Source organism: Equus quagga, chromosome 2 (genome assembly GCF_021613505.1).
Source record: "Equus quagga isolate Etosha38 chromosome 2, UCLA_HA_Equagga_1.0, whole genome shotgun sequence".
Lineage (NCBI taxonomy): Eukaryota > Metazoa > Chordata > Mammalia > Perissodactyla > Equidae > Equus > Equus quagga.
Genome location: NC_060268.1, coordinates 85,499,993 through 85,516,044, shown reverse-complemented (window position 1 = coordinate 85,516,044; position 16,052 = coordinate 85,499,993). Strand labels below are relative to the sequence as shown.

Here is a 16,052-nt window from a genome sequence, read left to right as displayed (position 1 = left end):
CAGTGTGCTTCACTTTGGTGACCTGTGTTGGGTTCCTGAGTGTGGACCTACACCACTTGTCAGCAGCCATGCTGTGGCTTCGTTTCCACACAAGTCAAAATAGGCAGTAGATACAATGAAAGGAGCCAGGGGTCTGGTGAAAATAATATGTGGTAACATCACCTACATTTCTATGGGTTGGCGGTGTCATGGTTTGTAGTCAAATGCTCCCAGCCTACTTCAGGGCTCTGAAGCCTTCTGGAGTAAGTCAGTCTGGAAATTCTACATATAAGTTATTGGAAAACACAAAAGCACTGAAGCGCTGGAATAATATCCTCCCTTTTCTAAATGTTTGCTGGCAACCATCTATCAATTGAGAGAGAAATATTGACTTCGAAAATGACCTAACTAACCTTTTGTTTTGACGATCTCCATGTACAGAGTCATTGTGACAATCTCGCAGGTTTTAATCACTTTCGAGAGCCAAAGTCTTCTCTTAGGAACTATTGGTTCCAGGAAGGCAAAGTCACCAAGATTCTGACAAGTGGCGTGGCAATTGGCCTTGTGGCTTTCTCCTCAAGAATGTTTTTCCAGTGCCCAATCAGTGTGGCAGACTTTTATCTCCGGGTTTTTAAAGAAACTTTTCCAATAGACCTTTTTCATTCGTCTAACTAAGAAATAAACATGGCAAAATGAATACGTAGCTGTTCTTGAGGATCAGAGAAAATGACATTTATGTGGTTTGTCTACAGCACATTCAACTGGACGGTCCCGTTCCTTTCCTTCCTAGCCTGTTTGATACTGGCAGTGGCCACCATCATTTTGTATTTCATTCCACTTCGGTACATCGTTTTAATCTGGGGTAAGTTGGGCACAGTCCTTTTGCTAGCAAGCAATTCCAGGTAAGAACCAATTACTCGTTTTAAAGTGCGACTATAAACTTTAAATGTTCTCTTGTTGGCAATTAAACGTGAGATTAAGGAAAGCATTTGGGGAACAAAAACTTCCAGGACCTCCCTGAAAAGACCAGTTGCATGAACAATCAACAGAGATATTTATAGGCCTCTTGTATAATTGCAATCAAATAAAAATGTGATTGTGCGTGCAATTTCCCTTTGGGCTTTCATAGCCATAAATACTCTCGAATAATATATTGCTGTGGCCCAGTAACTTGCAGGAAACACTGTTATTTAAACAGTGAGCAAACACCTGCATCTTGCCCTTTATATTATGTAAAAGTAGGTCTGGCTGCTGCCAGGTTGCTCCTGACACTTCATCTCTCCTGGAGAGAAAAAAATCATCTAACCCAATACTTACATGGAGTAGCAGTGGGGGGAAGCGGTGGGGCACTCAGGGACTCCCTCACCAGGGTCTGACAGAAGAGGAAGTTTCTTTTTACCAGGGGAAATGGTGTGCCTATGTAAGTTTAGCTGTTTTAAAAAAGTAGAAACGAAAATGGCACACTTGAAATAAATTCCATGACTTGACTTACAACTCAAGCAAGCAACTGGACAAAATGCAAGCAGCTTTGTGAGCATTTGTGTCTGTTAGTGGGTGAGCTCTGCGTTGATAGAAGGAAAGTTCATTGCAGTAAATTAATTGTTGGAGAAGCAGACAGCCCTTCTCCATAAGAGTCTGTCAGTCCTGGTTTCCATGACTTGGCTTCTCGAACTACTGCTGAGTTCACAGTCGTAGTCACTTCTAGGGATCTTCAGATGGTAAGATGTTCAGGGACGTTACAAATGTGTGACTGCACTGCATTCACCTTTAAGCAAAAGCTGAGAGCCTGCAAATGCCAAATAAAAGCTTCAACCTTTCTCAAAAACTAAATGTAGACCTTTTCAAAGAGAACCCACAAAGGTAGGATCCTGCTGATGAGCAAAGCCAAACATAGACATTCAGAAATGGGAAAAGGCATGGGGAAAATAGAATAACTCCTAACATTTCAGAAGTAGAATGATTTTGAGGGAACATAATCCATTCATTTTCTATTTTGTCCTGGAGGCAAAAATCCTATGTACAGAAGTCTCTCTCCTCTGTAGCAAGCCCAAGAAAAGAAAAAGATATTCTGACTCTCTCTTCAGGGATGTCTTTTAATCAATCCTTGATGACCCTCCTTCTTGAGGAAAGTCTTCTCATGCTTAGTTTTGTTTGTTTCTGTTTTGTTTCGCAACAATTCTAGCACATCGATCTGTATTTGACCTTTAGGAAAGAGAGCATGGAGTTCTTCAGGGGCCCATTGGTTAAGAAGGGGTATTTTGTAAAACTATTTCCCTGAATATCTTATGTGCTGAATGTCATCTGTATAGACTGAGCAATCTTATGCGCTCTTAATTGTTTTTCATAAGTATTAATTTCCAAATCCATTTACTGATTACATTTAAAACACAAATCTAAAACTGTTGTCTGACCCTACCTAGAACGATTCAAAATTACAATCTTTTTGCCAGTATATTGTTCATTTTTAAGTTTGTGTAAGTTGATGGCATAGTCAGCTTGTTAAATACTGTTGTCCCATGATTTCTTCACTGTTCTGGTGTATTCTTGATTTGCTTTTCTGCATCTTTCCCTTCACAAAGAAGACCAAACTGTATTTCCTCCTTTGACTGTCCATTTTAAGATTCCAATTTTTTTTCTCTTTACCCAAAATCACTTTGACTTCTCTTCTTCTCCTCCAAGATCTTGGCAGCTTTCCACACCAACTTTTTGCATCTACCTAATGAGACGTTGCTCTATTTATTGTTCAGCTTGTGAATGAAATTCTTAAAGAGCATGGAGTTTACGATGCTCTCCTGGGCTGACAGTAACCCTTTGAGCTCACCATGTCAGCCCTGCCTTGCCGTCATGAAATATATTCTGCAGTTCTATCAGGACTTATTCTTTTCCAAGACAAGTTAGTTATTAGCCAGCACAGACCCAGGACACTCCTTTGCACATCTCTTACATGATTGCATCCTTGGCAGAGACTTTCTCATGTAGAAGAAGATAACTTTACACGTCTTAAATTTCTAGTGTTCCTTTAAACTTTATTAAGGATCAGAAGACTATTTCCTATTCTAAGTTACTGACTCATTTTCATTGAGTCCTAAAAGTGGTGAATAAGATCCTACATTTTTTTGTTCAATGCTTCTAACCCTTTGAAACAAAATTATTTAACTGTCTCTTTTATATTTCCATATTCTTTCCCCAAAATAATATTTTATATAAATGTTTATTAAGTATCAGAATTATTTAACATAAAACCTATAAAAATAGATTAATTTCAGAATAGCCGTGGAAGATGCTCCGTGTTGGATAAATGACCAAGCAAGGACTCTCCGCCCTACCTCACCCACCCCCACCAATGCATGCAATCGGGGCTACGTGCCACTCACTCATATAAGTATCTGAAAAATAGTGTTATAATTCTGTTTCAAGTGGTTATTCTCCAGTGGCCATATATGCAAAGCACCCATGCTGTTGTTCCTCTCTCTGGCTTTCCCCAAGACTGTTTTTACTAGAGGGCTGCTTTCAATCCAGTGATCTATTCAATCTGTGACCTGGGACCATTAAATCAGCATCTCTCCCAAATGCTATCCCTTGGTAATTGGATTCCACTTACTTTTCCCTTTTTGCTAAAAGAAAGAAATAAAAATTCACAGTTGATATGCCCTCTGTCTGTCCGTATTAAGTTAAACAATCTAGGGGCCAGCCTGGCAGTGTAGCGGTTAAGTTCACATGCTCTACTTTGGTTCTCTGGGGTCCACAGGTTCAGATCCCAGGCACAGACCTACACACTGCTCATCAAGCTATGCTGTGGCAGCATCCCACATACAAAATAGAGGAAGATTGGCAATAGATTTTAGCTCCGGGCCAATCTTCCTCACCAAAAAAACAAAAAAAAAACCCCAAAACTAAAGGTATGTTTAGCATGCTAATGGATAAAGCGACAACTTCCAAATTTGGGTGTGTGCTCACATACCTAATAGTATAAAGACTCTTTCATCATTGCCACCTTTGTTTTCTTGGCTTACTGACATCTACAGTAATGATGTTAGCCCCCTTCATTGTTGGCGAATTTCAGATTACAGAATCCTCTTGCCTTTGTTGTCCAATGTGATTCTCCCATCAACCTCGGAAACTATGTAGGACAGGTCCTTATTATTCAAATTTTAATATAAGAAATCTGAGGCTCAGGAAGGTTAAGTGATTTATGTGAAACCACACAGCTAATACATGGTGAAGCCAGAACTGGAGCCTGGCTACTCCTGCTCCATAACCCTTGTTCCTTACCCCATGCCCCCTTAAAGATGACCAAGGAATACATGATACCCTGTTGACACTTGGTCTCATACAGTAGATAATATGGTGGAATTACTGACCTTTGAGCCTGTGACCCCTTAAAAAAAATAAGGTATGCTTTTGAAGCATGCAATCTGAGTGCCTTATAATTTTTATTCTAGCGAAGTTTTTCTAATATAGACAGTTTCTGTGCATTGTGAACTAATTCTGCCCTTATTGGTGCATTCGAGCTGCTGTGCAGGTTTATAATCTTCTCAGTGACTAAGAATGCAGTGTTTTGATGGGCTGCGATATTATCCGTGCCTTGCTGTTCATTGTAAAGACTCCAGATGCGCACACTATATATAATTAACAATAGAAGATATATCTTTTCTCAATACGTCTTTGTCTCCCTTCGTCATTTTGCCTTGTCTGTTTTCTTTTGCCAAAAAGCCCATGCTACAATTAAATGTCTTTAGAATAATACAGTGAGAGTATTTTAGTTTAAAGGAACGCTGGGGAAAATTTTAGCTAGACACATGAAGCTTGCTGTGGGGGTAGAGGGAAAAAAGACGTAGTGCAGCTTTGACTGGAGAGAAAGGGAACACTTACAAGAAGTCTTCCTCAGCCCCACCACCATGCTGCCATTTACTGGTGAACAATGGCCTGCTCCCATTTGCAAAGCAAATGTGACTCTGACCCTCTCGAAAGAAAAGCCTGGAGGTTGGCATTGTGTCGGGTATAATGCCATGCAGGATGTCTAGTCCTTAGATGAAGGTAAAATAATATTTAATGAAAGAAGAAAAACATCAACCCTTTTATGTGTTAGGAACCGTTGAACAGTTAAATGTTACCTTGGCTTCGGAGTAGGAGCCATTCAAGGTACACCTACGGTGAGAATTCATTCAGCATCAGTGGGATTGCCGCGGCCTTCAGATATGATCCTTGTTAAACACACATTCTGGGGCAAAACTTCAGAAGGCCACCTAGTCTTTCTGCTTCTAATACTCAGCACAAAAAAGGACTGACGTTCGGTGAAAAGACCACAGTTTGTGAGTTCCGGGTATGGGCACTGCAGCTCCAAGGGGCAGAGCAGGAGACAAAAGGTAATTGAAAGGAGCTTCCCTCTGAAGAGGAACCATGGGTAGAACTTGTCCAGGACATGCCCACGAGCCCAAGGCACAGCCACCAAGGAAGGATGCTCTACAGTGTATTGACGTGTTAAATGTTGAACGCCTTCTAATTGTCATTGCCTGCGTCCTAAATTCTCATGGGCTCCGCTGCTGAGAACAACCCACGCACCCGTGTTGCGGTCCATAAATTAAGTTAGCAACCAGAGGAAGATAATTTTCCAATAATAACTTTTCACAGTTTCCTGCAGCATCAGAGTACAGTCAACATGTCAAGTTCTGTTCTGCAGTGAGAGAAGAGAAACCTGTGAAAATGACTTCCAAGGGGGGAGATAGATTTCTGCAGTTTGCTTTTTAACAACGAAAAAACAACTCCCACCCTCCCCCTCACACTGCTGCATTCGGTCCAGAGCCCCCAAGCAGAGACTTGTTTGGGCTAACGAAGGCCTTTCCCATCTGGGACATTGGTTTTCTAAGCAGAGAAGGCTGTTAATCAGCGTAGTCCAAAAAAACCAATGAGCGCCAGTTTTTGTGTGTTTGTCTGCCGCCCTGCCGCTGGGATTGTAATGGGATTTTCACAGCTGAAGGAGGCAGAGTCCCTCTCCGACAATCACCCCTTCCTTCCTTCAAGAAAAGCCATTTGTGAATGATTCCACATGACAGCAGCATATGCATGACTTCAGGTCTAGTAATTGTTTTCACACTAATTTTTACTTGTGAATGTACCCCGCCCCCTAGTCAGGTGATTTTTTAAAGATAGATAGATAGACAGATAGACAGACAGACAAAGAGATTGCCCGGTGTTTCTATTTTTCAGGCATAAATAAATTTACTAAGAAGCTTCGAAATCCCTATGCCATCGACAACAATGAGCTACTAGACTTCCTCTCCAGGGTGCCGTCTGATGTTCAAAAGGTATGTAATGAATGCTCACCACCAACAGGGGCCCAGCACAGGAGTCTGGCCAGCGCCAGAGGCAGAGGGGCCCAGGGCTGTGCTTGTGAGTAATTGAGATAACGAATCAGAAAATCCTTAAAGAGTCCTGCCTTACAGGGAGGTGCTGAGAAAACCTTTGTCCAAAGCATGAGATGATTGGGGAAAATTATCCTGAAAAAGAGCTACTTAAGAATGATCTGGAACTCATACTGCGTGGCTAGAGTGTAGTGGTATTTGTCCCTTTTTGATTGCTTGTCTCCCCAAAGAGGATAAGACGGGCTCAGTGCATGGGAGAGCATGACGTCCAAAACTTGGGGAGGCTGGCTTATTTTCCTCCTCTTCCGGATGGCGGGCATTTTATGGGAAGTGAGGGACAAGAGGATTATTCCTTTTATTCTTGTTTGTTCTGATTATCTCCTAGGCTACACTTCTGCCCCTTTCCCTGTAAAGACTTAGGGGTATTGAGGGCAGAGCCCCCACTTACTCTCATACACATAGAGGCAGAGACGGCATGACATAATTTGAGATAGATCGGAAGTATTATTCACAGGTAATGGCCAATTAGTCCAGCAGTGTCCTCTGTCTGTGGATATGTAGAGATTAACCAAGGCAACAAGACCAGAAAGTGCCATAGGTAGCTGGATCTGGGCCCCTGCAGATGGGGCTGCTGTGCATCCAGAGGAAAGAGGGCAGGCAGTAATCTCTCTAATGGAGAAGAGAGATCATAGAATAGATAGATGGGAGACCATGGCGTGAAATAGCATCACAATGATCAAAGACACAGTCCTTTATTATCTGAGAGAATCCTCAATCAAATATTGATTTTCATCTTCAGGCCATCGTACCATTTTTGGTTCCCTGGCAACTCTGGGTGGATTGCAGAGATGTAGGGCTGCAAAGCCCTAGAGTTTCTTTCCCCTTCATTCCAAGTTCTAGGGATTAAAATAAACTCCAGGATGCTATTTTCCTTTAACCTTCATTTTACGATATGATTATCTATTAAAATGCGTTCTATAAATAGGAATTTACTCATTAACATTTGCATTCCATGATTATAAAATAGTAACCTGGCCCTGTTTGTTCTGCATTGAAGATTGACAGGTGTGTCATCCCCAGCTCCGCTAAGGGTCTTTCATAAAACCCTTCAAGGAGAGCATGCTTTTGTTCACGTATCTGCTTTTGGCCAAGTATAGCTCAATTTATGTGATGGGCCACTGTGTCCTTGGGGAGTTTGGCACAAATGCTCAAAATAGCACATGTGGTCTGTAATACAATACTTTAAATGGAGCCGCTCCGCCATCAGCCTATCAAAGTCCACACACCAAAGCGATACGATTCAACGTACCATCACTTGAGGGGCAATGTGAGTTCGTGCCTGCAGTCTTGAAGAATGGAAGTTTCCATTAAGCCCCCCAGGGATGATCTGTGCATAGTTCAGGCACCAGCCCTCAGTGTGGTCATCCACTTGGAGTTGGCATGAATACACAGGGACACAACAAAAGAGCTTTCGAGGAAGATATACAATATGCTAGTAAGATCCTTCATGAATCGCCAAGAGCACTTTCTAATAATACGATAGACAGTTTGCCATGGGGGACGCCCCCGAGTGCTTATATTTATCACAGATGTTTTAGCCATTACATTGTAAATGAAATTCATTTTTAAAAGAAATCTAAGTCAGTCTGGGGCCAGTATCAATTTCAACATTTTTTCCCTCTCTGGCAAAATAAATGTATATAATTTGCAGAGATTCTTTTCCCCAAGATTTTAGATATTTTTAAATGAATACTTCTTAGTAAGTTGCTGTATCATATACTAAGATAAACACTCCCAAGAGGCCATTATTAAGCACACTTTTGGTTGAAAACAAGCAGGTACAAAACGAAAATCATCTAGCAGTGCCGAGAGCAGGTAGAAACCCATGCATCTCATTAGAAAAATCTGCTTTTAATATTTTGGTTTCAAGAAATGATGCATGACTTCTCAAATCCTTCCTGCAATTAATCCCCCCGTGTTCCTGTGTTTAGAAAATGATTCATTACCTTTGAACCTTTCCTCCCTTGCCTTGGTTTGTCTTTGGGGAGCCATTAACACACACTGTGGGGAGCTAGGGTTACCTTGCCGCCAGCGTCACGTCTGTTTGTTTTCACAGGTGCAGTACGCGGAATTGAAACTCTGCAGCAGTCAGAGCCCCCTTCGGAAGAAGCGCAGCGCGCTCTAGGACACACACCGACTTTGGACACCAGCACCGGATTCTGTTTGGTTGATTAGACCAATACCATCGCTCTTTCAGTGGTACCCGTGGTGTCATTCTGAAATGCATCTGTGTGGACCCTTCGCTGTATTCTCTCCCCTTCTTCACGCGCACAGATGCACACACGCGCGTGCGCACATCCGCATGCATGGGCGTCCTAGTCGCATAGCGGTTCAGCCCAGCAAAAGCAAACAATCCAGAGACTAGGAAAGACTTAACATCCCTTCTCAAATAGGAGATAAAGCAAGGCTGCTATGGGTCTGAACACCCTCCCTGAGAACAACTCTAGACCGTTCGGATTCAAGAGTGACTTTGAACTTGTTTTCACACCTCCGACGGATTCTCATTAAGATTCAGTTATTTCCATTCCCCATCCCCACACTCCTTTCAGATTATTGTTCATGAGTCACTTTTTTCTCTGAGTTAACAAGTCTTTGATAGCCATCATCTAGCAAATAATGTATATTATAAATAGAGTTTTTAATACTTACCAGGTTCAGCCCAAATCTTTGGGAATCTTTCGGCTGTGATTGCTGAAGACCTATATGTAAAATTTCAGTAAACCCCTAGGTGCTGGATGCCAGCCTACATCACGGGCCACCGTGGGCAATGGATGCCCCAGGAAGGTCCAAAGGGATCGCTCCTCCGAAGTGTAAAGGTTTAACGAAAGTATTTAGTTGCCTTAAAACGCCATTTCTTCTGACTTTACTTTTTGCTTATTTCCAAAATAAACTGTCAACATTACAGCTTCAGAAAGGCGGAGAGGGGATGGATGAATGACCTCTGAGAGTATTTAGAAAGATAAAGACTGAGGAGCAAGGGATTAATAAATGTGGCTGCTTACCTGATTGTCATAATCAGCTCATTTGCCCGCCTTTTTGAGCAGAAAGTAAAAATAGTTTAGCAGTCAAAATTGATCTTTGGTTCCTCTCATGGGCAAAATAAGCTACACATAATACAAATATATCTCGGAAACCTTTTTCTAGAAAAGTACCACCTTGAAGTCTTCCTTTGAGTGTATCTGATTCCTGCAGACCCCACCATTTCAGTAACCCCCCCCAGAATAAAAATTCCAATTCTGTGCATATTTAAAATGTATGCAAGTATCTTTCTGTTCAAATGATATTTAAGTTGTAAAGACTATATTTTGTGGACACATACTTTGTATGTGCAGTTTTATATATATAATATATATGTGTATTGTAAAGAAAAGTTGAGGTAAAAAGACCTGATTTAATAGTGAGTTTTACTATGGTTTTTTTTTCTCTCTCTGCGTTGTAATTTAATAATCTTCAAACAAAATGTTTATGAAAAATGCCAAAGATTCTAAACCTTATCATCCCGTGTCTGTTTTTCTTCATATTATATCTTCCTGGCTGAGCCAGATTTCTGCATGATTTGATTTACTTCAAGTTAATGAAGCTGGCTGGAAAAGAGCCTGGCAGAAATTATAAAAGCTCCAGTAAATCTCTTAGTTGTACATACAATAGATACCCAAGAACCTCTTTTGTTAAACCAGTTACTCAATCTTCTGTGTAAACAATGCCTCATTGTCTCACTCCCAACTATCATCTAGTTTATCATAGTCTGTCATTTTGTAACGACCTAAGTCAGACATTTTTAAACAGACATGTGAGATCTGATCAGTCATTTGAATGAAAACTTTCAGCAGCAAAATAACCCCTTATTTATTTAAAAGTGGAACCAATACTTTATTGTTGTTCTTTTGCTATAGAATTTCAAAATGAAATAATTTGCCCGACAAGAAGGCATCGTTAGTTAGACTTACTTCTTTTGTAGCCTGACTGAAATTCTCAGTGTAGAGTTTAGGACACAAACAGCTGCTGGGATGCAGGAGCAAGACCGAATCAACCTTCAATAAACTCTTTATGGAAAACAATTGTTAATTGATTAAGTAGATGTTGGATGCTAAAAATGAATGATAGTTGTAAGTGAAATGTGAAGATTTATACAAGTAATCAGAAACTTGTTTGAAGATTCCTGAATGCTTCAGATAAGATGTATGGATTATGGATTCACAGTGTGATAATTAAAGATAATTTAATAGGAATGTTGAAGTTTTGCCGAGCTCTCCTTATTCTCTTCTCAAATTTCACATGTCCATTTCCAGCCCTGCCTGGATATCTCACAGGCATCTATACTTCAGGGGGTCAGAAACTCAGCGTTCTCTCTCCCTCCATGTGTTCAGGACCCCAGCACCATGGTCTCCTTCTAGCTTCCTTATTTCCTTTATTGGCATTGGCATCTCCTGGGGTGGGAGGCCCTGGGCATCCCCTTTTTTGTTCCTCATGCTTTTTTCCCCATCTCCCAACCCATAAAATCTGGTAGCTCCAGCTGACGTGTTGTCTTGTCCGTTTCTATCTTGTCCATTTCTGATCGCCACCACCCAAGTTGAGGCCTCTGTAACTTATGAGAAGTCACAGCAATGGTGCCCATTACATTACGCCAGGTTAATCCCATTTGTACTGTTCTTTTCACTTGGAATACTTTCTCCCCAGTTTCTGTCTAAATAAATTCTGCCCTTAAAATTCTCAAAAGTCTCCTGCCCCAAATAGGCTTTCTTAGTTCCTTGGCTGGATGAAATCCTACCCTTCTCTTTCTCACCCCTGCATCTTATATATCCTTCTGGCATCTGCCGTAGCTCATAGTTACCAGAGGCCTTGACACCCAGTGTACTCTACGGGGTAACACATCCTATCTGGCACCTAATAGACACTGTAAATACGTGTCTCACTAACTGGGCCATAGATGACTTTTCTTTCTCTGGCCTTTGGTGTGTGACTCTCCGAGCAGAGGGCTGAGCTGGATAGATTAGTGTGGTCTATCCTAAGAACTAATTTCTTGCATTAAATGCTAGCTTATATTGTGTGATATTATTTATAAACTCTGGCCTTCTTGATTATAAACTTTAAAATTAAATAATGTCTTATACTTGGAGAAGTTCTTACCCCCATGTCAAAGTAAAATATAATATTTATCTGTGGGCTCTAAAACAATTTTTGATTCTTTTTCTCGTCATTTATCATTTGACAAACATATATTGAACACTGATGATCTACCTGAACAAAACAGACTACGTTCCCTGATAGAGCCAGACATTAAACAGATCCTTTTGAGCAGTGGCTTGACATTCTCAGATTCAAGTTTTGAAAAGAGCATTCTGGCTGCAGTGGGTAGACTAGCAATTACGAATGTTCAGAGCAGAGCCAATTGTAGTTCTGACCAATTGATGGTAGCCTGGACTTTCAAATAGTGGCACTGGAAAAAGAAAAAAATATAATGAAATTGGAAGATGGTTAGGAGATCAAGTGAGCAGGACTTAGCAGGTGCGTGACTGTAGGATGAAGGAGAGAGTAGAGTCAAGGGATGGCTCTCAGTCTTTCATCTCCAGGTCTAGGAAGATGGTGTCAACTTTTGCTGAGGGAGAGAATTATAGGATCAGCTGTGGGAAGAACTGCATGAGCCCAGTTTTAGCTGGTGTTGAATTTGAGGTGCCTGAGGAGTCTCTAAATGGAGATGTCAGAGAGGTAAGTGAATGCGTGGATGTGGAACACAGAGAAGAAATACACCTTACTTGAGAGAGACATTTAAGGGCCAACATTCATAGAAAATGATTGCAGCTGCATGCTTCAAGAGATTGAACTCAACAAAGTCATATATATAAAGATGAGTCTGCTAATAGTATAAATAGAATTAGGAGAAAGTAGTAAGCATGAACTGTCATAGAGTTTAATGATAAATGTGTTTCAATGATAATGTGTTTCAAGAAAGCAGGTGTGGTCAGTAGTGCTAATTGCTGCTGAGATCACATAAGTTGAGGAGAGAATAATGACCTTTACTTAATGACATGGCAATTTGGGGGGACCTTGGCAGCAAGACATTTCAGTGGATTGGTAGAAGTGGAAACCAGATTTGGCTTGAGAAGTGAGTGAATGTAGGAAAATGGAGACTGACTGGAGGTAACTCATGAAAAGTTCCACTGGAAGAGAGGGGAGAGAGAGCGTAGTGACTAGGAATGGAAGAAGGTGTACAGGACGAGTTCACTAAGGAAAACATAGATGTGTCATGGACTCAGTGTAAACTTAGGAGCTACAAAAAATTCTTCATGAGTATGAGATTGTTATCCATATTCATTATTTAAAACTATGCTCTGTCAAAACCCCCCTCTCTTTTATTTAGTATTAATCCAACTTTTATGGCAACAGAAGAGTTGAAAAATTGAAATAGAATATTCTCTGAAAGTATGATGAGTAGTCAATTGATAATTGAATGAAAATTGAAGGGTGACTTCTGAAGAATGGCTTAAAGCTCATTACCTCTTTATATAGGTCTCTTTGGATAAAGCCTGCATTCTCTTCTGGCGTTTTAATGCAATGATTTACATGGGGAATATGGATAGTGAAGCACATAAGAATTCTGAACATTTTGTACGACTTATCAAATGCCAGGTACTTTCTAAGTGCTTTAGATATAATAGCTCATTTAATAATTTAAAAACTATGACATTCCTTGAAATACTTACGGAAAACAAAGAAACCACCAGTCTTATGTAGACTCTCCCAGAAATAGCAAAAATGAAACCACTTTTCTACCCATTTTATGAGGCCAGTATAATCCTCATTCCAAAGGCCAATAAGGTGATACAAGAATGGAAAATTACTTATGAAAATCTCTTATGAATATAGATGCAAAATTATGAAAGATATATATACCTCTATAATGAAAACAATGAGGGAGAAGATAAATTAAGGGATTCATGGATTCAAAGATTCAATATATTAAGATGTCAATAGATTGAATGTAAGTGCAGTAAAAGTTATGTGGTTTTTTGCAGAAATTAATCAGCTGATTGTAAAATGTATATGAAAATGCAAGAGTCCAAGAATAGCCAAAGCCATCTTGCAGATGATGAACACTCGCAGATATCAAGATGTATTATAAAGGTGTTGTAACTAAGTGTGAGATTGGCACAAGGGTGGATAAATTGACAAGCAGAAAAGATCAGAAGCAGACCCACACATATTTGGTAACCTGTGACCTAATTTATGTCAAAGGTGACATATTTGAAGTGCGTAGGGAAAAGACCTTTTTGAAAAATGATGCTGGGTCATTTTAGCATCCACATGGATAAAATGAACCTTGACTCCTTCCTTTACTATTCACAAAAATCAATTCCATATGAATTGTAGATCCAAAACTAAAAGGCAAAATGAAGATTCCAGAAAAAGACAGGGAAATGTCTTTATATCTATGTGATAAGCAAAGATTTCTTCAGATGGAAACAAGATGCTAATCATAAAGGAAAAGCATTGATAAGTTGGAGATGATTAAAATTAATCTTTTCCTCAAAAAATACGATTAAGAGAGTGAAAGGATAAGCCACAAAGTGGGAGAAGACATTTAATCTCTATATATAATCAGACAAAGGATTCTTATCCAGAACACATGAAGATTTTCTACAGTGAAAAGCGAGGCAACTCAGTAGAAAAACAGACAAAAGAATTGAACAGACACTTCATAAATGAACCTATCCAAATGGCCAGGAAACATATAAAAGGTGCTTAACGTCGTTAGTTATCAGGCAAACGTAAATTGAAATCAAGATACTACACATAGCCAGAATGGCTAAAATGGAAAAGTCAGTATCAAGTGTTGTCAAGGTTATGGGAAAAAAATTCTCATGTACTACTGATGAATGGGACTATAAATTGGTATAACCAATTTGGAAAACTGTTTGGCAGTATCTATTAAAGCTGACCCTATGCGTCCCCTATGACCCTTCCCCCAGTTTGACTCAAGTATATAAGCAACAGATGCATGCATATGTTCAATTAAGGACATGCCAAAGGATATTAATGGCAGCACTACTTATATCATTACAAAAATGGAAACAGTATATACCCATCAATATCTGAGTTGATCAGTAAGTCGTGACTCTACAATGGAATTCTAAACAGAAATGAAATGAAAAACTAATGTTACATGTGATAACATGGGTAAAGTTCACAACATCAAACAAAAGAAACAAGACACAAGCACAGGTATATATATAATGTATGATTTCATCTATGTGAAGTTCAAAGACGGGAAACACTGTCTATGGTGTTAGCTGTCAGGAGGCTGGGGGTGTAATGACTAGAAGGGGCTCTAAGTGGGCTCCTGGGATGATGTTAATGTTCTGTTGTTTTAGTCTGAACATGAATTTGTTCACTTTGTAAAATTCATCGAGCTGTAAACTTTTGCCTTGTGTAATGTTCTGCATGTTTACTAAAAAAGAAAAAAAGTATGACATGACAATTTTATCCATAATTACAATTAAAGAAACAGAGGCCAATTACTGTAAAGTATTTTAAATGTGCAAAGAGAGAACCAACTCAAATAAACAGTTAAAACTGTGTAAGAGTTGAGAGTCATTTTAAACAATAAACCCAAAGCACAGTTCCTCCATAATCTTACTGCATTTGAGTATTCAATTTCATCTTAACACAAGTCAATCACTTTAAAAATAACTTTATTATCAGGAGTACTAAAAGTGTCTTCCCCTAACTGATCATCTACTAAAGCATTAAAAAGTTGCTCTACGCAAGCAAACCGGCCCATAAAACCTCAGGATCTGAAGTTCCAGAAAGTTTTAACTTTTTACAGTTTATACTCATGGCATTGAGCCAGGCATTCTGGGACTACATATTTCACAAGAATAGTCCATTTTGTTTTCCTTTTCACACATTAAAGGTTGTAGATCAAAAGGTGGTAGAATTCTTTTGGCTTCTGAGGAAGGCTGTGTGTCTTCTTTTACCTGGGAAGAAATAGAGATAGACAGATGATAGATAGATGGATAGATGGATGGATGATAGATAGATAGATAGATAGATAGATAGATAGATAGATAGATAGATGATAGACAGTTGATAGGGGAGAATGTGTGTATATACACACAGGTATCTCCCTATATATTGTCAAGAGGCAAAATTTTCCCATCTTAGGTTCAGTAGTTGGAGGCCTGTGAACTAAACTCAATGACAGATTAGCAAGAGAAAAAACAGATTTTAATCATGTCTGTACATAAGGGAGTTCACAAAGAAACGTGACTCAAAACAGGCAGTTAGAATTGGGGGCTTATACACATACAGGTGAAAGGAAGGGGGAGAAGGACTCAAAACGGGAAGCCAAATGACTTCTCAGAAGGGGGAGAAGGGAGAAATGGCACATGGGAAAACAAATGACTTTCAGGAAAAATAGATGGGCCCGTAGGAGAGTAGAAGAAATATGATAGTTTCGTGGCAGTTTCTCTTTAGGAGTGGTGCCAGCTCATTGTCCTGGCTGATGAGTCAACCTTCCCAGGTTGCCCTTGGGGAGGGGATTGACAAGAATTGAGTTCTTTTGGGCGGCTCTGCCTTTAGTCAGATAAAGGAGTTCAGGGAAAAAGAAAAGAATTCCTCATCTGTTGATTCACAAATGCCTCCAGCTCAAAA

The 16,052-nt window shown here is 39.8% G+C and overlaps 1 protein-coding gene across 4 annotated transcripts in view; it reads left to right on the top strand.

Moving 5' to 3' along the window:
• The window catches only part of MCTP2 (multiple C2 and transmembrane domain containing 2), a 228,022-nt gene extending 213,078 nt beyond the window's left edge, over nucleotides 1-14,944 (top strand). For all 4 annotated transcript variants that reach the window (XM_046653662.1, XM_046653663.1, XM_046653664.1 and 1 more), the window contains 3 exons: nucleotides 732-841; nucleotides 6,187-6,284; nucleotides 8,458-14,944. In XM_046653662.1, coding sequence (XP_046509618.1) covers nucleotides 732-841; nucleotides 6,187-6,284; nucleotides 8,458-8,526 — 277 coding nt within the window. In that variant the 3' untranslated portion in view covers nucleotides 8,527-14,944. The remainder of the gene's footprint in view (nucleotides 1-731; nucleotides 842-6,186; nucleotides 6,285-8,457) is intronic.
• Nucleotides 14,945-16,052: the final 1,108 nt, after the last annotated feature.